Source organism: Mustela lutreola, chromosome 2 (assembly GCF_030435805.1).
Source record: "Mustela lutreola isolate mMusLut2 chromosome 2, mMusLut2.pri, whole genome shotgun sequence".
In the NCBI taxonomy this organism is placed as follows: domain Eukaryota; kingdom Metazoa; phylum Chordata; class Mammalia; order Carnivora; family Mustelidae; genus Mustela; species Mustela lutreola.
Genome location: NC_081291.1, coordinates 26,215,783 through 26,240,237, shown reverse-complemented (window position 1 = coordinate 26,240,237; position 24,455 = coordinate 26,215,783). Strand labels below are relative to the sequence as shown.

Below are 24,455 nucleotides of genomic sequence, written 5' to 3'. Positions count from 1 at the left end.
GATGAGAAAGTATAAGGTATCTATAATTTAGAATGGAGGGGGTGTTTCTAGTGATAGGCTCTTACAGAGAGTGAGATTGAAAGTGAGACCCAAAGTAGGAATTAACGAGATAAAGAGCAAAGGGAAGAGCATTCAGGTATCTTGTGTATAGAGCCTGGGGTCAGAAAGAACCTCAGACAGGGGTGTGAAATCCATGATCTGCTGTTTATACCTTAGATACTCAAAATGAGATAAACAAACATTAATAGAGGGTATATAATATGTGAAAGAAATGTAACACTGAAGTACGACATGTACCTTACTTATGCTGATCCAATTAACTTAATCTTGAATAATTAAATTCAGTATATTTCTGTCTTTAGGAACACAAATGAACAGTTATGTAGTAAAATTAAAAAAAAAAAAGGCATTGCAGCCTTTTAAAATCCAGCAACTCACTTTATGTGAGTGACGTATCCCCTTTCTTTCACCCCATGAAGCTCATCTTATTGCAGTGGCTATTCTATTCAGCTTTAATATTCCTGCAAATAAATCTTGGCTTTTTCTCTTCTTTTTCTATTTATGATTCCAAACAGATTAAAACATGTAGGAAAAAAATCCAACATTATCCATGAAAGTATTTCATAATTAGTATAGAAATTTACCTTCTGTGTGTCTATAAATGACTCATCCATTTTTTGAAACTTCTCCTTCTTTGAAACTTGTCATTTGTTTTTATTTCTAAATGTTGCTAATAAAATGTATTTAAGTAATATATTTATATCTTTATGTTTAACATTGTTTTATCTAATGGTGTTATTGTATTAAAAATACAGTTCCCATTAGTGTCAACTTCAAATTTTGTTCTGCAGCTTTTTCAATTTATAACTTGTATCTCTATTATTACTTGAAGCAAGTAATTTTTCTATTATTTTTTTCTTTTTTTGTTTTTAAAGATTTTATTTACTTATTTGATAGAGACACAGCGAGAGAGGGAACACAAGCAAGGGTGTGGGAGAGGGAGAAGCAGGCTTCCCGCTGAGTGGGGAGCCCAATGTTGGGCTCAATCCCAGGACCCTGGGATCATGACCTGAGCAAAGGCAGACGCATAATGACTGAGCCACCCAGGCGCCCATGAAGCTTGTTATTTTTTTAGGAGATTAAACTCCACCCTCAATCTATTTAAATACATTTTGAACATAAAAAGTTAGAAAAAAATGAGAATATAATTTGAACTCAAAAGCACAGATTGTTAAATTATTTATAATTCAAAAAATATATAATTAAAAAAAAAGATTTTATTTATTTATTTGAAAGAGAGGCAGTGAGAGAGAGCATGAACGAGGAGAAGGTCAGAGGGAGAAGCAGACTCCCTGTGGAGGTGGGAGCCCGATGCGGGACTCGCTCCTGGGACTCCGGGATCATGACCTGAGCTGAAAGCAGTTGTCCAACCAACTGAGCCACCCAGGCGTCCCAACAAATATATAATATTTCGGAAGATTTTATTTATTTGACAGAGCAAGAGCGAGAGCAGGAACACAAGCAGGGGGAGTGGGAGAGGAGAAGCAGGCTTCCGGATGAGTAGGCAGCCCAATGTGGAGCTCAGTCCCAGGACCCTTGGATCATGACCTGAGCCAAAGACAGATGCCTAAGGACTGAGCCACCCAGGCACCCCTATTATTGTTCGAATTATATACTCTGGTCATATAAGTTTTAGAAAAGCTATAGATAAATCCTACAAGGGTCCTAGCTACTAATCAGTTTTCCACTAGATTATATAATCTCCTTTTCAATGAAATCAGCATCAATATATAATCTATTAAACCAATTTTTTTTTACAGATTGATAAATCCCTTACATTTCATTATAATAGAAGTGATATGTATTCTGTATAGAAAGCTTGACAACTCCCTATAGCAAAGTAGCATAAAAACGTATAAAATTGGGACACTTGGGTGGCTGCGTCGTTAAGCGTCTGCTTCCGCTCAGGTCATGATCCCAGAATCCTGGGATCAAGTCCCGCATGAGACTCCGTGTTCAGTGGGAAGACTGCTTCTCCCTCTTCCACTCCCCCTGCTTGTGTTCCTTCTCTTGCTGTGTCTTTCTTTGTCAAACAAATAAATAAAATCTTTAAAAATATATAGAAATAAACTTCTGGAATAATCAACAATCACATTTTTCCAGATATAACTGATTATTAACATATTAGTGTTCATTTTACTACTCTTTTATGAATAAACAAATGATTTAAAAAGCAATTTATTACAATTTTTCTTTTAAATAGTCATCTGGAAATTTTCATAACTATGTGATATTCTAGCCTATAAATATATCAAGTGTTGTATTTCCCCATTATTAGACATTTAGCTTTTTATTCCTTTCATAATCTTTTAAAGTTAGAAATGCATTTTAATTGTTCAGGCATATCCAGAATCTGCAAGAAAAGACTGGGTTCGAGAGTGGCCTGGCCAAGTTGTACTCTGTGTTTCTCAAATGTTCTGGACTTCTGAGACACAGGAAGTTATAAGTGGTGGGACAGAGGTAAAGCATTTATTTATTTATTTGTTTATTTAGAGAGCGCATATGCAGGGGAGGGGCAGAAGGAAGAGGGAGAATCTTAGGCATGCTCCATACCCAGTATGGAGTCTGAAATACAGCTCGATCTTACAACCCTGAGATCAAACCTGAGCCGAAATCAAGAGTCGAATGCTTAACCAACTGAGCTACCCAGGTAGCCCAAAGCAATTTTTTGTATACATATAGCATTCTTTTCTACTGCTATGTTTCTTAGTTACCTTATCTATTTTTGTAAAGGCAGTCTTCCCATCTGTTTATACATCTAGCATTAAAATTATAGTTATTTGGAAACTTGTTCTGAGTATTTTATGAAGCTTAGACAAACTCATTCTGTTCTAGAATTCATTTCTATATCAAGATATCAAGTCAGAATTGTTTTGTAAAAGAGTATATAAGTTTAATTGCTTTTTTATTTTGTAGGCATTAAAGAAATACTATAAGGAACTTCAGAATCAACTAAATGATATTGTAGAGCTGGTAAGGGGAAAACTGTCGAAGCAGACCAGGATTACTCTGGGAGCTTTGGTTACAATTGATGTCCATGCCAGAGATGTGGTCATGGACATGATTGAAATGGGTATGTAACTCTTCTCTGTAATGTTAAAGATAAAATATTAATAGCTTCTAGAAACCAAGTTTTATACTATATGTTGTTTTCACTCTCAAGAGAATTTAATTTACATGATTCTGGCTATAAATTAGAAAGCAAATTATTTTAATATCTGCTGTTACAAAAAATGATAGGATACCTATTTTTCAAATTATTTTTCCATTTCAGGATTATGTGTCTTGTTTTACCTTATTCTTTCTAGGTGTCTCCCATGATACAGATTTCCAGTGGCTTGCTCAGCTTCGATATTATTGGGAATTTGAAAATGCTCGAGTTCGTATCATTAATTGCAATGTAAAATATGCTTATGAGTATCTTGGTAACTCACCTCGACTTGTCATTACACCTTTAACTGACAGGTGTTACAGAACACTGGTATGCATTTAAATTATTTTGATTCATACATTAAAATTACTTTTTTGTTTGTGTCATACTTTTTTTAAAAAGAGATTTTATTTAATTATTTGACTGAGCGAGACACAGTGAGAGAGAGAACACAGGCAGGGGGAGTGGGAGAGGGAGAAGCAGGCTTCCCGCTGAGCAGGGAGCCTGTTGCAGGGCTCAATCCCAGGACCCGGGATCAGGACCTGAGCTGAAGGCAGATGCTTAATGACTGAGCCACCCAGGTGCCCCTGTTGTCATACTTTCTTATCCAAATTTAACATGGCTATCCTCATTTTATTCTCTTTAAAAATTTTTTTTGTTAACATATAATGTATTATATGTTTCAGGATTACAGCTCTATGATTCATCAGTCTTACACAATTCACAGCATTCACCATAGCACCTACCCTCCCCAGTGTCTATCACCTAGCCACCCCCATCCCTCCCACAATCCACCCCCCGCACTGCACTCCAGCAACCCTTCCACTCCAGCAACCCTCAGTTTTGTTCCTGAAATTATGGGTTTCTTATGATTTGTCTCCCTCTCTGGTTTCATCTTGTTTCATTTTGCCCCTCCCTTCCCCTATGATCTTCTGTCTTGTTTCTCAAATTCCTTGTATCAGTGAGATCATATGATAATTGTTTTTCTCTGATTGATTTATTTCACTTAGCATAATACCCTCTAATTCCAACCACATCATTGCAAATGGCAAGATTTCATTTTTTTTTTTGAAGGCTACAAAATATTCAACTGTATATGTATACCACATCGTCTTTATCCATTCATCTGTTGATGGACATGTAGACTCTTTCCATAGTTTGGCTATTGTGGACGTTGCTGCTATAAACATGTAGATGCCTGTGCCCCTTTCGATTCCCACATTTGTATCTTTGGTGTAAATACCCAGTTGTGCAATTGCTGGGTCATAGGGTAGCTCTATTTTCAACTTCCTCCATACTGTTTTCCAAAGTGGCTGCACCAGCTTGCATTCCCACCAACAGTGAAGGAGGGTGCCCCTTTCTCCGCATCCTCGCCAATACCTGTCATTTCCCGACTTGTTAATTTTAGCCATTGTGACTGGCGTGAGGTGATATTTCATTGTGATTTTGATTTGTATTTCCCTGATGCTGAATGATGTTGTGAGCACTTTTTTATGCGTCTGTTGGCCATTTGGATGTCTTCTTTGCAGAAATGTCTGATCATGTCCTCTACCCATTTCATGAATGGATTATTTGTTCTTAGAGTGTTGGGTTTGATAAGTTCTTTATAGATTTTGGATACTAGCCTTTTATCTGATAAGACATTTTCAAATATCTTCTCCCATTCTGTTGGTTGTCTTTTGGTTTTGTTGATTGTTTCCTTTGCTGTGCAAAAGCTTTTGATCTTGATGAAGTCCCAATAGTTCATTTTTGCCCTTGCTTCCCTTATCTTTGGCAATGTTTCTAGGAAGAAGTTGCTGTGGTTGAGGCCAAAAGAGGTTGCTGCCTATGTTCTCCTCAAGGATATTGATGGATTCCTATCTCACACTGAGGTCTTTCATCCATTTTGAGACTATTTTTGTGTGTGGTACAAGGAAATGGTCCAGTTTCATTCTTCTGCATGTGGCTGTCCAATTTTCCCAACACTATTTGTTGAAGAGACTGTCTTTTTTCCACTGGGCATTATTTCCTGCTTCATCGAAGATTAGTTGACCATAAAGTTGAGGGTCCATTTCTGGGCTCTCTATTCTGTTCCATCGATCTATGTGTCTGGTTTTTTGCCAGAATCATACTGTCTTGATGTGATGACAGCTTTGTAATAGAGCTTAAAGTATGGAATTGTGATGCACCCAGCTTTGGTTTTCTTTTTCAACATTCCTCTGGCTATGTGAGGTCTTATCTGGTTCCATACAAATTTTAGGACTATTTGTTCCATTTCTTTAAAAAAGTTGAGGATATTTTGATAGGGATTGCATTAAATGTGTAGATTGCTCTAGGTAGTATGGACATTTTCACAATATTCGTCTTCCAATCCATGAGCATGGAACATTTCTCCATTTCTTTGTGTCTTACTCAATTTCTTTCATGAGTATTCTATAGTTTTCTGAGTACAGATCCTTTACCTCTTTGGTTATATTTATTCCTAAGTGTCTTATGATTTTGGGTGCAATTATAAATGGGTTCAACTCCTTAATTTCTCTTTGTTTTGTCTTGCTGTTTGTGTATAGAAATGCAACTGATATCTTTGCATTGATTTTATATCCTGACAATTTACTCAATGCTTTTGTGAGTTCTAGCAGTTTGGGGGTAGAATCTTTTGGGTTTTCCACATAAAGTATGATATCATCTGCAAAGAATGAGAGTTTGACTTTTTCTTTTTTTTTAAGATTTTATTTATTTATTTGATAGACAGAGACCACAAGTAGGCAGAGAGGCAGGCAGAGAGAGAGAGGAGGAAGTAGGCTCCCTGCAGAGCAGAGAGCCCAATGTGGGGCTCGATCCTAGGACCCTGGGATCATGACCTGAGCTGAAGGCTGAAGCTTTAACCCACTGAGCTACCCAGGCACCCAAGAGTTTTTCTTTGCTGATTTGGATATCTTTTATTTCTTTTTGTTGTCTGATTGCTGAGGCTAGGACTTCTAATACTATGGTGAATAGCATTTGTGATAGTAGACATCACTGCCATGTTCCTGATCTTAAGGGAAGAGCTCTCAGTTTTTCCCCATTGAGAATGATATTCACTGTGGGATTTCATTGATGGCTTTGATGATATTGACGTATGTACACTCTATGCCTACACTGTGAAGAGTTTTGATCAAGAAAGGATGCTGTACTTTGTCAAATGCTTTTTCAGCATCAACAGAGAGTATCATATGGTTCTTGTTCTTTCTTTTATGAATGTATTGTATCACATTGATTGATTTACGGATGTTGAACCAACCTTGCTGCTCAGGAGTAAATCCCACTTGGTTGTGGTGAATTATCCTTTTAATGTACTGTTGGATCCTATTGGCTAGTGTTTTAGTGAGAATTTTTGCATCCATGTTCTTCAGGGATATTGGTCTGTGATTCTCCTTTTTGATGAAGTCTTTGGTTTGGGGATCAAGGTAATGCTGGCCTCATAGAATGAGTTTGGAAGTTTTACTTCCATTTCTATTTTTTGGAACAGTTTCAGAATAGTAATTAATTCTTCTTTAAATGTTTGGTAGAATTACCCCTGGGAAGCCATCTGACTGTGGACTCTTGTTTTTTGGGAGATTTCTGATTACTGCTTCAATTTCCTTACTGGTTATGGGTCTGTTCATGTTTTCTATTTCTTCCTGGTTCAGTTTTGGTAGTTTATATGTCTCTAGGAATCTATCCATTCCAGATTGTCTAATTTGCTGGCATATTGTTGCTCATAATAAATTCTTTTTTAAAAAGATTTTATTTATTTATTTAACAGACAGAGATCACAAGTAGGCAGAGAGGCAGGCAGAGAGAGAGGGAAGCAGGCTCCCTGCCGAGCAGAGAGCCCGATGCAGGACTTGATCCCAGGACCCTGAGATCATGACCTGAGCCGAAGGCAGTGGCTTAATCCACTGAGCCACCCAGGCGCCCTCATAATAAATTCTTATAATTGTTTGTATTTCTTCGGTATTGGTTATGATCTCTCCTCTTTCATTCATGATTTTATTAATTTGGGTTCTTTCTCTTTTCTCTTTGATAAGTCTGGCTAAGGGTTTATCAATCTTATTAATTCATTCAAGGAACCAGCTTCTACATCTGTTGATCTGTTCTCCTGTTCTTTTGGTTTCTTTTTCATTGGTTCCTATTCTGACCTTTATTATTTCTCTACTCCTGCTGGGTTTAGGCTTTCTTTGCTGTTCTTTCTCCAGCTCCTTTAGTAAGGTATAGGGTTAGGTTGTATATTTAAGACCTTTCTTGTTTCTTGACAAAGACTTATATTGCTATCTCCTTCCCTCTGAGGACCACCTTTGATCCATCCTAAAGATTTTGAACAGTTGTGTTTTCATTTTCACGATTTTTAAAAATTCTTCTTTAACTTCCTGGTTGACCTATTCATTCTTTAGTAGGATGCTCTTTAGCCTCTATGTATTTGAGTTCTTTCCAACTTTCCTCTTGTGATTGAGTTCCAGTTTCAAAGCATTGTGATCTTAAAATATGCAGGGAATGACCCAATCTTTTGGTACTGGTTGAGACCTGATTTGTGACCCAGAAATTGATCTATTCTGGAGAATGTTCCATGTGCACTAGAGAAGAATGTGTATTCTGTAGTTTTGGGATGGAATGTTCTAAATATATCTGTGATGTCCATCTGGTCCAGTGTGTCATTTAAGGCCTTTATTTCCTTGTTGATCTTTTGCTTAGGTGATCTGTCCATTTCAGTAGGGGGGGTGTTAAAGTCACTTACTATTATTGTGTTATTGTCAATGTGTTTCTTTGATTTTGTTATTAATTTGTTTATATAATTGGCTGCTCCATGTTAGGGGCATAAATATTTAAAATTGTTAGCTCTTCTTGTTGGACAGACCCTTTATGTATGATATAGTGTCCTTCCTCATCTCTTATTATAGTCTTTGGTTTAAAATTTAATTTGTTGGGGTGCCTGCGTGGCTCCATCATTAAGCATCTACCTTGGCTCAGGTCATGATTGAGGTCATGATCCCAGGGTCCTGGGAGTGAGCCCTGCATTGGGCTCTCTGCTCAGTGGGGAGCCTGCTTCTCCCTCTCCCACTCCCCCTATTTGTGTTCCCTCTCTTGCTGTGTCTGTCTCTGTGAAGTAAATAAAATCTTTTTAAAAAATCTAATTTGTCTGATATAAGGATTGCCACCTCAGCTTTCTTTTGATGTCCGTTAGTCTGGTAAATGTTTTTTCACCCCCTCACTTTAAATCTGGAGGTGTCTTTGGGTGTAAAATGAGTCTCCTGCAGACAGCATATCAGTGGGTCTTGTTTGTTTGTTTTAATCAAATCTGATACCCTTTGTCTTTTGATTGGGACATTTACCCCATTTATATTCAGGCTAACTTTTGAAAGATTTGAATTTAGTGGTACTGTATTGCCTGTAAGGTGTCACTGTATATTGTCTTTGTTCCCTTCTGGTCTATGTTACTTTTAGGCTTTCTCTTTGCTTAGAGGACCCCTTTCAATATTTCCTGGAGGATTGGTTTGGTGTTTGCAAATTCTTTTAGTTTCTGTTTGTCCTGGAAGCTTTTTATCTCCTTCTATTTTCAATGACAGGCTAACAGGATATAGTATTCTTGGCTGCAAATTTTCTTGTTTAGTGATCTGAATATATCATGTTAGTCCTTTCTGGCTTGCCAGGTCTCTGTGGATAGGTTTGCTGCCAATCTCATGTTGTAGATTACAGATCTCTTGTCCCCAAGCAGCTTGCTTTCAGGATTTTCTCTTTGTCTCTGAGACTTGTAAGTTTTACTATTGATGATGAGGTGTTGACCTATTTTTTATTGATTTTGATGGGGGGTTCTCTGTGCCTCCTGGATTTTGATGCCCATTTCCTTTCCCAAATTAGGGAAGTTCTCTCCTATAATTGCTCCAATATACCTTCTGCCCCTCTCTTTCTTCTCTTTCTGGGATCCCAATTATTCTTATATTGTTTTGTCTTATGGTATCACTTATTTCTAAATTCTCCTCTCCTGATCCAGTAGCTGTTTATCTCTCTCCCTCTCTCTCTCAGCTTCTTTATTCTCTATCACTTGGTCTTCTATGTCACTAATTCTCTCTTCTACCTCATTTATCCAGCAGTAAGAGCCTCCATTTTTTATTGCACCTCATTAATAGCCTTTTGGCTTTTGACTTGGTTAGATTTTAGTTCTTTTATTTCTTCAGAAAGAGATTCTCTAGTATCTTCAATGCTTTTTTCAAGCTCTGTTAGTGTCTTTATAATTGTCATTCTGAACTCTATTTCCAACATCTTACTAATGTCCATATTGGTTAGGTCCCTGGCAATCCGTTCTGCCTCTTTCCCCCCACCCTTTTTTGGGAGGTTAGTTTTTTCATTTTGTCATTTTTGTCCAGAGAAGAACAGATGAATGAGAGAACAAAATGCTAAAAGGGTAACAACAACCCATAAAAATATACACTAAACAAAGAAGAGACCCAAAACTGGGGGGGGGGGGGGGGAGAAAGGGAAAAAAAGGAAAGAAAAAGAAAAAAGAATATGATCAGGCTGGTGTATAGAAGAGAGCTACACACTAGATTTTGGATGTATTTTGGTCTGTTAGAAGAAACTACTTCCCAAAATTTTAAAGAAAGAAAAACTTATATATATATACATATATTTTTTTTTTAAAAAAGGGTAAATGTGAATAAAGGATGGAATATGATTGTAGAGATGAAAATTTAAAAAGATTTTAAAAAAGGAATTGATAAGTTGGTTGAAAAAAGAAAGAAAAAATTTAAACTTTTTTAAGATTTTATTTATTTATTTGACAGATAGAGATCACAAGTAGGCTGAGAGGCAGGCAGAGAGAGAGGAGAAAGCAGCCTCCCTGCTGAGCAGAGAGCCAGACGTAGGGCCCAATCCCAGGACCCTGGAATCATGACCCAAGCTGAAGGCAGAGGCCTTAACCACTGAGCCACCCAGGCACCCCCAGAAAGGAAAAAATTAAAAAAAAAAAAAAAGAAAAGGAGAGAATGTGATCAGGTGGGACACTAGAACAAAGCTATACACTAGATTTTGGTCTGTTTAAAGAAACTGTATCCTGGGACGCCTGGGTGGCTTAGTGGGTTAAAGCCTTTGTCTTTGGTTCAGGTCATGATCCCAGGGTCCTGGGATCGAGCCCCACATTGGGCTCTCTGCTCAGCAGGTGAGCCTGCTTCCTCCTCTCTCTCTGCCTACTTGTGATTTCTGTCTGGCAAATAAATAAATAAATAAAGTCTTTAAAAAAAATAAACTGTATCCTAAAATCTTAAAGAAAGAAAAACTTCTGTATATACACAAAAAGTAAGGTTAAATAAAATGAAGGGTAGAACCCGACTGTAAAAATGAAAATTAAATAATATTTTAAAAAAGGAATTGATAAGATGTTAGTTAAAACAGGAAATAAGAATTTTTTTTAAAAAAATAGAAAAAAAAATTAAAAAATTAACTTTGAAAGACTGAAGAATCATGGGGAAAAAGCCATGTGTGCTGTATTCCCCCAGCACTGGTGTTTTCAATTCTCATTTATCAGTAGACTTGGTCTTGGCTGGATGGTCTTGCTAATCTTCTGGGGGGTGTGGGGGCCTGTTGCTGTGATTCTCCCATGTCTTTGCCTGTGGTGGAATTGCACTGCCCTTGCCAGAGGCCAGGCTAATCAATCTGCTTGGGTTTGCTCTCATTAGCTTTTGTTCATTGAATGCTTTCTCTATAGCTCTGGAAGACAGGAATGAAAATGGTGGCCTCCCAATCTCTGGCCAGGAGGGTCCAAGAGCTTGGGGCACCACTCCTCAGTTTTCCCAGAGAAAAGCAGTCAATCACTCCTGTCTCCCTGGTCTCTGGCTGCACTCCATGCTCACCTGGCTTGTGACCAAGCATTTCTATATCTGGCTCATGGCCCTATTTAGAGTCTCCAAACCAAGCCAAATCCTGTGGCAGGCTCCCACACCCCTCCTCTGGGGGAGTATAGGGAGTCTCCCTGAATCTGCCTCTTGTGGGGGTCCCTGCTCAAAGATTAGTGGCCTGACTCTGCCTCAGATCATGGATTATGGCAACCCCAAGCTGTGAGCCTCCTCCTCAGCTCCGTGTCTGCGGCTGGCTTCACCGCTCCAATACCTGGGAGCTCTGCCACCCTCAGACACCCCTGGTCTTTCTGTGACCCCGCAGGTCCTGAGACCATACCATCCCCATGAAGGTGCCACCCCCACCCCAATCCCACTGAGCTGCTGGGGTGATGTCTCTCAGCAGAGCAGACTTCTAAAAGTTCCAACTTTGTGCTCTGCTGCTATATCACTTGCTGGGAGCTGGCACCTGGGTGGTTCAGTTGGTGAGCCACTCAACCAACTGTCTATTGGTCTATCTTCCTCCTGTGGTCTATCTTCCCATATACCATCTTGGATTCACTTCTCCCGTGGTTGGTCTGCCACATGGTCTATCTTCCCATATATCATCTTGGATTCACTTCTCCACATGTTCTGTCTTCCAGAAAGTGGTCACTTTTGCATTCATAGAATTGCTGCTATTCTTTGATCTCTTGTTGAGTTTGTAGATCTTCAGAATGGTTTGATAACTATCTACCTGAATTCCTGGGGTCAGACGAAATTCAGGTCTCCTACTCCTCTGCCACCTTGCTCTTCCCCCTCCTCATTTTATTCTATCTGTAATAGTTGAATAGAGCTATCCCTTCCTGGTCCCAAAATCCCTTTATATGAAATTATAGTAATGTATATTTACTTCTGGATCCTTTTGTAGAATACAAGAATGTTTGGGTACCAATGCTTGAAAATTACAAGTCACTCCCATTAGGGATAATTAGAAAAAGAAGGTATTAGAGATTTAAAGAGAAAACTGAAGTTTCAGAAAATGGTATCAGTTTTTGCAGTGGAGTTCTGGGAGACATGAAAGGAAGATGGGAAAAGTCCATCTGAGCCTTGGAACTCCAAGTTAGTTCTGCTGAAAGGAGGGAGAGAGCTGAAAATGTAGGGGGTGATACTAAGTTCTGGGCTTGTTGAGCTATGGAAGATAAAGCTATGACTATATAAAACAAAAACCACCTGAGTATAAGGTTGCCAGATAAAATATGTGACTCTCAGGTAAATTTGAAATTCAGATAAATAATGAATAATTTGTTAGTGTAAGTATGTTCCAAATATTGCACATGACATACTTATATTAACCAATTATTGTTTATCTGAAATCCAAAATTTTTTAAAAATGTATTTATTTATTTGTCTTAAAAATATATTTATTTATTTGTCAGAGAGAGAGAGAGCACGCAAATAGGCGGAGCAGCAGGCACAGAGAGAGGCAAGTGGAGGGAGAAGTAGGCTTCCCGCTGAGCATGAGCAAGGAGCCTGATGTGGGACTTGATACCAGGATCCTGGGATCATGACCTGAGTTGAAGGCAGACACTTAACTGATTGAGCCACCCAGGCATCCCCTGAAATCCAAAAAAATTTTTAAAAGATTTTATTTATCCATTTGAGAGAGAGAGAGAGAATGAGAGAGAGCATGAGAGAGGAGAAGGTCAGAGGGAGAAGCAGACTTCCTGTGGAGCTGGGAGCCCAATGTAGGACTCGATCCTGGCACTCTGGGATCATGACCTGAGCCAAAGGCAGTGGCTCAACCAACTGAGCCACCCAGGTGCCCAGAAATTAAAATTTACCTGGGCATTCTGTATTTTTATTTGCTAAATCGGGTAACACTACCTGGGAATTGAGGAGAAGCATCAAGAAACACCAATCCACCTGTGCTGAGTAAGTAAAATTCAAGTGTCCTTGAGTCCTCTAGAAGCAGAGACAGAATGAGAATTCTTGGTCAAATGATTTACTGGGGAATGTCCTCAGTAAAAACCTGTAGGAAAGTGAGGAAAATAGGTGGGGAAAACTAAATAAAGATGTAGTTTCAACAGAAGTATAGGCTTAGCCTGGTCCCATGGGGAGCTTTGGAGCATGAAATGCATCCTGGGTGTACCCCACTTTAAGGCAAATGGGCCTGGCTTTTATATCTCTTTATGGTCATTGACTATCAGTCACACCTGGGGCTAGAGGAATGAAAATTAAGGAAGGGAAACCTCACTAAAATGGAGTTGAGAGGCCAGAAGGAGAAGCTCTCAAGGCCTACTACCACTCCTTGTGCAAAACCAACAGGAAGAGAGGTACTTTCATTCATGACAGGAAGAAGTATATACTTGACTTCCCAGACAGGATTAAGGACTTTCTTCTTAAGGAAGAGTTCAGCCAATGAGAGACTGTCACAAATCAGCCAATAAAAAGCTACTACACTTGGAATTCCCAGTTTCTTCCAATGGGCTTCTTGTTTATAATGGTCCCTCCCATCATTCCCTTTCCTCTATAAAGGAGCATTCCTCTCCTGCATTCTCTGGACTTGCCCATGGTTTGATAGTAGCTTTCATGGTGTGAATTGCAATGGTCTTCCATTCCTGAGTAAACTGTTTTTGCTGGTAAGATAACTGATGGTTTTAACAGTAACAAGGGTGTGAGTACGCTTTCAGGTGTTTGTGGATAAAATATCTCCTATTCTTTTAAGATTTTATTATTTATTTGACAGAGAGAGAGAGAGAGGGAACAGAGGGGAGTGTGGGGGGGGGACCAGACTCCTTGAGGTGGGGAGCCCAATGTGGGGCTCAGTCCCAGGATCCTGGGATCATGACCTGAGCTGAAGGCAAATGCTTAACAACTGAGTCACCCAGGTGACCTGGATAAGGTAGCTCCTATTAGTAGAGGGAAATTCTTAGGAGGAAAAAAAAAACCAGTTGTGAGCTATTTGTAGCTGATACAGCAATTGAGGGATGGGTACAATGGCTAGTAAAAAGTGTCAGTGCATCTAGGATAACATGTTTCACCAAAACTTCCACTTTCTCAAGAAGCTGCCAGAGAGCAGGGACCATGTCTGTCTTGTTCTCTACTCTAGGGGTGAACAAGTACACAGTCCCTAAATATTTGTTGTGTAAATGAATCTCAAGCCTCTGTGTCCTATACGGGGCCTCAGAAAAATTAGAAGCTGTGAATACTTGTGGAAGCTCATAGCTTTGAGTTGTAAGATCAGAATCTCACTAAACACTTGTCTAGAACACTATGCACTGACAAAAATTCCATTGTCTGTAATAAAGGGAACCCATTTGTAAGTATTTTGGGAGAACCCGAGGTTTCCAGCAGTCAAGTTAATGGGCATTAATAGTATAGCATTTATTATAAACTTGGGTATATATATTATAAAGAAAGGTAAAATATTGACACTGCTTTTAATAAACTTATTTTAGTAAATGTAAAATAAGATATGTTAATCAAAATTTATTTTATTATTAAATTGTTTTTAATAGACTTTTTTTTAGAGCAGCTTTAAGTTCATGGCAAAATTAAGCAGAAATTAATTAATCTCCATAGATGGGAGCTCCCATCTATGCCTTACCTGTACCATATGTACAACTTTGGTCTCTTAACCTGATTTTTTCTAAAAGGAGTTAATTTTCACACTTAACACTAGTTCTCTTGAAACAAACTCCACAGTTGGAGTTGACTATAATTTATATGCTTCTAAAAATTTCCAGCCACTGTTCTAGTCGTTAAGGAGACCAGGAAGAATTCAGAAACTCCTGACCTTGCTCTCAAGCAGCTTAAAGACCAATTGAGAGAGAGAAAAAAAATAGTGTACAAAATCAACTGCAATGCAAGGTAGAAAGTGATCATTCCTGGAAGAGAACTACAGAACAGTGTTGTAGGAATGGAGAACATACCATGAGTGGAGTGCAATAGCCAGGTGAATTATGGACCAAGTTGTGTAAATAGGTCATCTGTTTTTCTTCCAACTGATGGACCTCTATTTACAACACTCATTTGCAGGTGTTGGCCCTTGGCATCTAGCCATGGAGATTGTCATTAATGGTCTCCACAACTATCTCTAGTCAAAGCCTTCTGACCCAATGTTAATACCTCAAGGCTAGATTCTCTTTTGTTTGTAAAGGCAAATGGGATACCCATGAGGTATTATAATATAAGGTGATTTTGATACATTTTCCTTGTGCAGCTGGAGAAGTGGATGCTAAAAATTAACTGAACAATCTAGTTGTATTACTGCCCCTTTGAAGCTACAAATAAGACTAAATCAATTTTGTAAACAATGGTCTATCATAGGTTTTCTGTTCTTTTTTTTTTTTTCAGTTAATCATGGATTTCTTTTTCTTTTCTTTTCTTTTCTTTTTTGTTTAAGCATGGATTTCTTTTCACATACATTTTTCTTTTCAGATAGGTGCCTTCTATTTGAACCTTGGAGGAGCCCCAGAGGGACCAGCAGGGACAGGAAAAACTGAAACGACCAAGGACTTGGCTAAAGCTCTTGCTGTCCAATGTGTGGTGTTCAACTGTTCAGATGGGCTAGATTATCTAGCAATGGGAAAGGTACAAAGTTGCATATTAATGTTATAAATTTACAGCTGGGTCCAACGGGATAAACTGAAACAAACTCAAGTTTAAACATTATCTGAATGTTTATGCATTCCTTGAACCTCAGTTTTAGGGGTAAAGACATTGTTTTTATACTTGGGGGATTACTGGGTTTCATTTTCAGTTTTGACTTAAAAGATTCAATATTTAACAAATGATGCTCCTTCGTGAGAAAACTCCGTTGCTTTTGTCTTGTTCTTAGTTTTTTAAAGGATTGGCCTCTTCTGGTGCTTGGGCTTGCTTTGATGAATTTAATCGGATTGAGTTGGAAGTGTTGTCAGTGGTAGCTCAACAGATCCTTTGCATTCAGAGAGCCATTCAACAGAAACTGGAAGTGTTTGTTTTTGAAGGAACAGAACTGAAGCTCAATCCAAACTGTTTTGTAGCCATTACCATGAATCCTGGCTACGCGGGACGTTCTGAATTGCCAGACAATCTTAAGGTAATATTTTATAAGAGTGTAATTTTAATCAAATGTAACAGCACAATCCACTCAGAGTGGTATGATTTTCTCACATGTATTTGTAAATCTCCCTTTTACCTTTGCCATCCCTCATAAGGTAAACCTCTAAAAACTTTTTTAGGTTTTTAACACCTATTAAAGTTATGAAACCGTGCTATTGAAAAAAAATCACAGAATTAATGAAAAGGTGCTCCTTTAGGCGAATAAACTTGAATATCATCGCATTCTCTTGGGAGGCTTGTGGTTAGCTTTTAAAAACGGTTTCCCTTATATAAATAATATATTTTATTCATTATATACTCCAGGTTCTTTTTAGAACAGTAGCCATGATGGTTCCAAACTATGCCCTCATAGCAGAAATCTCCCTCTACTCCTATGGATTTCTGAATGCGAAACCTCTGTCTGTGAAGATAGTGATGACCTACAGGCTTTGCTCAGAGCAGCTCTCGTCACAGTTTCATTATGACTATGGAATGCGAGCAGTAAAAGCAGTTTTAGTGGCTGCTGGAAACCTAAAACTAAAATTTCCAAATGAAAATGAAGATATACTAGTAAGTATTAAATATATGTGTTGTGAAAGCTTTAGTATGAGATTGTTTTTTAATTAAAAAGAATTTTTTTAAAGGAAAGTTCATTGGGAGCTATAACGAGGCAAGTAAGAGAGCTGTTGGCTTTGAACCTTTTTATGTGAGGTTGAAATAATACTTTTGGGGTGATGTTATTCATTATACTTTATGTGAATCCAAGGACCTTCTGGCTTGATAAACATAGTGTTGGCATTTTAGTATGGGGATTCCATAGAGCAATGTAAGAGGAACTTTGACTTTTAGTGGTGGGGAGGGGAGGGAATATGGGCAAGTAACTTATGTTGCACTCTTTGGATGATTTTAGCTTCTTCGATCAATTAAAGATGTGAATGAACCAAAGTTTTTATCACATGATATACCCTTATTTAATGGAATAACTAGTGACCTATTTCCTGGTATTAAACTTCCTGAAGCTGACTATCATGTAAGTAAATCTGTGAGAATGACTTATTCAATTGTTTTAAATGATGGAAATTATTCTATTTGGAGGATAAACCCCTATTTTGGCCACTTTCATTAATGAGCATGAGTAAATTCTAGTATCTTCTGTTATATGATACCAATGTTAATAAGACTCAGTTTAAAAATAATGTTCTTTCTGAGAGAATGAGTACTTTAAAAAAAAGATTTTATTTATTTGACAGAGAGCACAAGTAAATTTAAATTACAAACAAAACAATCTTGAGATGGATGACATGTGGCTGAAATTAAATGTTATTTTGTGGCAATTTCTATGGTAAAATGTACAGTGAATACTTTTTGAGTTCAGCATGTACTGATTTTTTTCCATCTAATAATTCAATTCTTCCACCTGGTCTCTCTATTGATATTGCTGTGAAAATTTGAGTTTGTTTGAGCCATTATATATCATTAAGACATCACTTGCTTAAAAGCAACATTTACTTTTTTAGCCTTTTTTTTTTTTTTTAAGCTTCAAACTCAAACGCTAGTATACATCCTATGGCAGTATCAGATTAATGTGATTCTAGGGTGTTTTCCAAAACCAGCAATCAGTTTTCTTCTCTGGACACCAACTGGATGTTCAACAATTCAATTCTGACACAAACTACAGGTAGTTATTGTCAGACTCCATAGATTAAAGTCTCAGTCCTATAATACTGCCCCTCACTTTAGTCAGTCTCAAGTTCTGGGCCACCTGTGTTTCTGATTGGCTGGGGTTTCCATAACCTCCCCACCCAGCTTTGGTAATTCACTAGAATAGCTCACAGAAATCAGGAACACAGTTACTTATGTTTACCAGTTTATTATAAAGGATACAACCTGGGGCTGGAGGAGGGGGTAGCCTGGCTGGCTCACTGGTACAACATAGGTATTCTTGACCTCAGGGTGGTTGTTGGTTCAAGACCCACATTGGGTGTGGATCCTACTTTTAAAAAAATAAAAAGTAAGATATAAAGGATACAACTTGGGAGGAACCAAATGGAAGAGAAGTATAAGGTAAGGTAGGTATGGGGGGGGCGGTGGCAGTATACTTCAGAGTATGTCAATCTCCCTGCGCCTCAATGTGCTTACCAAACCAGAAGCGCTCTGAATCTCGTTCGTTGTTCAGGAGTTTTTACGGAGCTCTGTCTTCCGCCCTTTCCCTTCCTCCTCCACCTCAGTGCATTCACCAAAGGCTGATAAGTAGGGCTGAAAGTTCCAACCCTCTCATCACTGAGTCTTTCTTGAGACTGGCCCCATCCTGAGGCTATCCCCACAAACTTGGGTGTGATTGACAAGGGCTCATTTTTTTCCCATTTTATTTTATTTCTTTTCAGTGTTCCAAAATTCATTGTTTATGCACCACACCCAGTGCTCCATGCAATACGTGCCCTCCATAATACCACCACCAGGCTCATTAAGAATAACAAAGATACTCCTATCACTTAGGAAATTTTAAGGGTTCTAGGGCCCTGTGCCAGGGACTGGGAATAAAGACCATATATATTTCTATATTATACCCCAGGTAATTAGCAAGATGATTCAAGATATGCTAATAGGATTTTTAAAAATTTAACATTTTCATGGAGAATTCTTATCCTATGAATATAGCAATCAATCAATGGATTCCCAGCTTCCAGTTTGAAAACTACTGCTAGGAGTCAATGCTACGAGGTGCATAGCCAAGTGACTCACTACACCTGCAGACGAGCCAAGGGGAGCCAGGGCCATTGAAAAAAAACCTATGTCCTATTGCTTTTTATATGTACAGTATTTCTTTGTTTTTCCTTTACTGACTTCTTTTGGTTTCAGATAGTGTTTATTTCTCCATTCTCTTCTTTGTTGGATTTTTAGTACCTCAGTGGTCACTCCATAGGTTGTAATATACATCCTTGACTTCCTACAATTTAAGTTTGTATTTCATCATTTCAGAAACAACATAAAATCTTTAAGAGGTATAATTTTATTATGCACTTACCCCTGCCCATTGTACTATTGTCATCATGTATTTTATTTCTACATATTATAAACCATCCAGTGTTATTTAATTTTAGTATTAGCATTTGAAAAAAGTCCTTTCTGTTTACTTTTCTAGTGTTTTTAATTTTTTCTAGCAGAAATATGCTTTCATCTGAGATCTTTTTCCTTCAACAGAAAGAACTTCCTTTGGTATTTCTTATGTGCATGTGGGTCTTTCGACAACTAATTCTGTTAGCTTTTCTTTGTTTGAAATGTCTTTATTTAGCCTTCATTTCTAAAGAATTTTTTCACTAAATACAGAAATCTAGATTGGCAGGGGTCTGCCCCTCTTTCTTCATTGTTTTAAAGATGTTATTCTGTTAACTCCTGGCTCTCATTGTTATGGCTGGAAGTCAGGTATTTTTCTTATTTATGTGTATCTGATTTTAGAGGGTGTTTTCTTTCTAGCTGTCTTAATATTTTTCTTTGCTGTGTGCCTTGTGGTTTTTTTTTTTTTTTTTTTTTTTGGTATTTTTCTTGCTTGGATTTGTTGGACTTCTTGAATCTATGAATTGATGTCTTTAGGAAATTCTCAGTAATTATCTCAAGATATTTCTTCTCTTTTTTGTCTTCCTTGTCCTTCTGGGACACCAATTAAATGGATGTTAGATCATTTTGTTGCAAGTTTGCAGGATTCTTGTCTGATTGGGGATGAAGAATGAATCTCATGGACACAAAAGGTGAAAGTTTATTAAGTGAAGGTGAGAAGAGAAAGACAAAAGCTCTCTAGGGTGAGAGAGGTCCCAAATGGGTTGCCACAGAGGGCTTTCAGCGGCAGTCTTTTATTGAGAACTGGCTGGGAAGCTTGTGCCATCTTGTTTTGTTCTCTTATCTCTTGCTCAGCTCTGTCTCAGTCTCCACCTGCCAGGAGTAGTTTCAGAGCCTAGTCAGGGGAGTCAGGGACCACCTATCTCTCCTGCCTATACCTAAACAGTACCTGGAGGCAGAAAGAGCTATACTGGGATTGTGAGGTGTGACTGATTGTATCTTTTTTGATTAGTGGGGGTTAAGGATAGCACAAGTCTCCAAGGAATCTGGAAACAAGGTTTTCAGGACCCCGAGGGGCTAGCTGCTGCTAAGGTAAGGTTGCTTTTAAACTGAAGGCACTGAGGCTGCCACAAGCTCCTTGAGGAAGGTCACACTCTGCATGTTTCAGGTATCAGCGGGCTGCAAACTGTAGAGAGATTTTTAAGTTACATTTCTTTTGCAGTTGTTTTCCCCTGTCAATTTTATATTGCCTCACACATCTTTTATGTTCTATTTTTGTTTGTTTTGATTTTCTGTGCTGTAGTTTGGATACATTTTATTAGCCTGTCTTTAAGATCAGTGATTTTTTTTGTTTTACTCAGTCCACTGATAAACCTACCCAATGAGTTATTAATTTCCTATATTTTTTCCGTTTTAGTATGTCCAGTTTGGTTTCATTAAAACCACATTTTTCTTTGCTTGAATTCATCTTTTCTTTTTCTTTCTTTCTTTCTTTTTTTTTTTTTTTTAAGATTTCATTTATTTGACAGATCATAAGTAGGCAGAGAGGCAGGCAGAGAGAAGGGGGGAAGCAGGCTCCCTGCTAAGTAGGGAGCATGATGTGGGGCTCCATCCCAGGACCTTGAGATCATGACCTGAGCTGAAGGCAGAGGCTTAACCGGTTAACACTGAGCCACCCAGGCGCCCCTAATTTCTTCATCTTTTCATGTTTTCCATCATATTGTCTATTTTTCTCTTAAACATTTATAGACGTTATTTTTATTGTTTTGCCAATTATGACCTCTAGGTCATCAGAAGTTTGTTTTTCTTCTCTTGATCTTCAGCTATTTCATCTCATGACTGGCAAAGTTTGATTTTATGTTAAGAATTGTGTAAAAACAATTGTAGAGGCTACAGTATTATTTTCCCAGAGAAAAAGTATGTTTTCCCTTTGTCAGGTAGCTAGACTGATGATCAGTTCAGTTGGGCTCAAGTAGAGTTTTGTGTCGAACTTTAATTTAGTTCTGGTTTTCAAGTTTTCAGAGTGAAAATTGTTCTGTATTGTAGGGCCATTCCTCTAGCAGCATTTTGGGGTTTAAGCATCCTAAGATTAGGGACTATCTGTGTGCCTTTCTAGCTAAGCCTTTGATTTCTTGTGTCACCTCATACTCAGCAAAAACAAGGCAGTGGGTAAATCAGATTTGCATTTGAGCTTCTCCAGATTGAAATCTGTCACACGAGCCCACATGACCATTAAATTCTCTGATGGTTTTTCTTTACTTCAGCAAAGTCCCTGTGCCTGTGAGAAGCCCAATCCAATGCCCACCTGATGTCTGTAGCTGGAAGATGCTCCCAGCAGCTAAATTAGCATAAATTTGTGCTCACCTAGGAAGGCTGATCTGTTTCTGAAATTTAATTCCTTTAGACATAATTGTACCCAGAGAACTTCTCTATCTTTAAAATTTATTTTTTTAGATTCTCCATTTCTTTCTAGTTTCAGCAGTGTGAAGGATTTTTTTTGGCATGTCCTTCCACATCCTAACCAAAGATGAAATTCTTGAAAATACAATTAAAAGGAGTTTCCATGCAGCTTGCACCTAATGCTGTGGTGCTCTGATCATAACTTATAACAGGGAATAATACTTTTAAAGTAATTTAATTCTTTTTGTACTTCCTTTCAATTAAAAAAAAAGTTAAGTTTAAAAAAAAATAAAGCTTTAAGGGATGCCTGCGTGGTCCAATTGTTTAAGTATTTCCCTTTGGCTCAGGTCATGAACCCAGGGTCCTGGGATCGAGTACTGCATTGGGCTCCTTGCTCAGCAGTGAGCCTACTTCTCCTTCTACCTGCTGCTCTCTCTGCTTGTGCTAACGTATGCACTCTCTCTCACAAATAAATAAATATCTTTTAAAAAATCTTTAAGAAATAATTTATCAATATAGGAAGATAATGATTTTTTATTTCAAAATGAATAATCTAGATTTATAAAATATATATGAGATGATTTATAATACCATTTTATAAAAATGCATTCCATTTTTTTTTATTTTAGGAATTTTTGGAATGTGCTCATGAAGTCTGCAAAGTACATAATCTTCAGCCAGTTAAATTTTTTCTTGAAAAAATGATTCAGACATATGAAATGATGATTGTGAGACATGGGTAAGATTATAGATTATCTCTGTCTACCATAGTTAGATGTTATTTTTCAAATCAAACTATTAAAACAAAATTTATGAACCAAAGGACTCAACAAATCTTGTACACTAGGTAGGCTAGGGAACAAAGACCGCCATCTCCCCATTTCCGTCCCCGTGGCTTAAAATAAAGATTTATTTCTCGCTCATGCTACCCATCCAACAAGGATTGGTAAGGCATTCTCATTCAGTGAGGTGACACTAGCAACCAGTGCACTTTGTCCTTTTGGTCCTATGTTATTTGCTCTCCTCCATGCACATAAAACACACCCTTTCCTTCCCAGGAAAATAAGTTAAAAGTTCTAGTCAATCAATGAACCGTACTTGAAGTTCAAGATCTCTAGGTGATGCATGATAGTTTCTGTATCAGATTTGGAAGTTGTTCTTCTTGATCCAAAGACCTACAGACTAGAAAGACAAGTTGTCTGTCTTCCACACACCTAGTCTTAATTATAATAGTGGGCTTCCTAAAACAGGTCATTAGAGCAGACACTACTATCCAGAAATTGAAGAACTGGAGACATAGCCAACATCGGTTGATAGCAATTCTGAAACCCATCTGGGTAATTGTTCCAGAGATAAATTGACTGTGATACTGATAGTTTAAAACTCAGGACCTCTAACTTGTAGGAGCCTTTCTAAGGAGCCATAATCATTTGATACACATCATTTATTATATAGGGTATCATTATAGTGGCTCTGGACATTTTGTATCCATAGTTGCATTTGTATTTTTTTCCTATTCTACTGATTGTATAAACTTTAAATGCCGTAAACCCTAGATCCACTTCTGCATGATTTCACAGGGGCTTTCCAGTTAACTGTTCTTTATGGACACTGGTTAAACTTTGTTTCTTTCTTTCTCTTTCCCTTTTCTTTTCTTCCTTTTTTCTTTTTTTTTGTTCACCTTTCTTGAGCGGTCTTTCCATCTTCATTTTTTTCTCTGGTCACATGTGAAGTGAACAATAGAGAATATGTCCTTGGGAGCTGAGAAGTGTTTTCAGCCTTCTTCCTGCCTATAGAAAGTTGAGGTCTCAAAGGTTAAAGACAGGATTTTAAAAAAACAAAAAACACTCCATAGTATGTAAATTTTCAAGCATATACAAAAATAGAGGGAATAGTACAATCAACTCTCATGCAAGGATCATTAAAAAAATTTTTTTTATTTATTTGAGTGAGAGGGCACAAGCAGGGGCAGGGGAGGAACAGAGGGTAGAGGGAGAAGCAGATCCCCCTGCAGAGCAGGGAGACCAATGTGGGGCTTGGTCCCAGGACCCTAGGGCCTCTGGGACCATGACCTGAGCCCAAGACAGACCCTCAACTGGCTGAGCCACCCAGGTGCCCCTGTAAGGATCATTTTTAAGTCTTGAATATTCACATGTGTTTTAGCCTAGACTCATAGCTTCTTTGTCCATAAACTTCCTCAAAAACTTGATAAACTTCTTACTTGTTTGATTCTAAGCAGCTCTATATGCCAGTAGCCACAACTACCGTCCTTACCAAGTCATACTTTTATAAATTCCCTTGCAGTATCCTCGAACCTATCAATTTTAGTATATGTGCTGCCGAAGCGAGCACGAACCTATCGATTTTAATTGAGATGATGACAAAGCTTAATCTATTTTCACTCCTGAAATGATTACTGGGAACCATATTAAAATTTCATACATTTTGATAGTGATACAAGCCCTACCCTTAATTTGGTCCTTGGTGCCAGGCTGAGTAGATGTTTGTTGTTCAAAGCTTTTCTCAATTTATCTTTTACCAGTTGGGGATGAAAGTAAATTGCCTGTAATTTCCTGAATTTCTGGACTCCCTTTATTCTCTTTCATTCCAGTTTGCAAACTGACCATTTTTTTTTTTTTCTGGGCTCATTTCTTTCCAGTAGTTCTTTGTTAAATGTAACCATTGGCTGGCATTATATACTAATAATAATCTGTTTACTATCCTTTTTCCTAAAATGGCAGTTTCATTAGGCAGTTTCTTTCATTTTCATTAGATTATCTGTCTTTCAGGTTACTTTAATGAAGAGATTTACCAAATGTTTCATCATCGCATAACATTTATTCCCAGTCTTTTGGCCTCTAATAACAGTTAAATTTGCCACCCACAACCTGGCCTTTAAGCCA

General features: G+C 37.9%; 1 protein-coding gene across 4 annotated transcripts in view; it reads left to right on the top strand.

The window, feature by feature from the left end:
* The window catches only part of DNAH12 (dynein axonemal heavy chain 12), a 221,501-nt gene that overhangs the window by 69,634 nt on the left and 127,412 nt on the right, over positions 1-24,455 (top strand). For all 4 annotated transcript variants that reach the window (XM_059161254.1, XM_059161256.1, XM_059161257.1 and 1 more), the window contains 8 exons: positions 2,401-2,520; positions 2,977-3,133; positions 3,369-3,541; positions 15,457-15,609; positions 15,857-16,096; positions 16,423-16,668; positions 17,009-17,128; positions 22,182-22,291. In XM_059161254.1, coding sequence (XP_059017237.1) covers positions 2,401-2,520; positions 2,977-3,133; positions 3,369-3,541; positions 15,457-15,609; positions 15,857-16,096; positions 16,423-16,668; positions 17,009-17,128; positions 22,182-22,291 — 1,319 coding nt within the window. The remainder of the gene's footprint in view (positions 1-2,400; positions 2,521-2,976; positions 3,134-3,368; positions 3,542-15,456; positions 15,610-15,856; positions 16,097-16,422; positions 16,669-17,008; positions 17,129-22,181; positions 22,292-24,455) is intronic.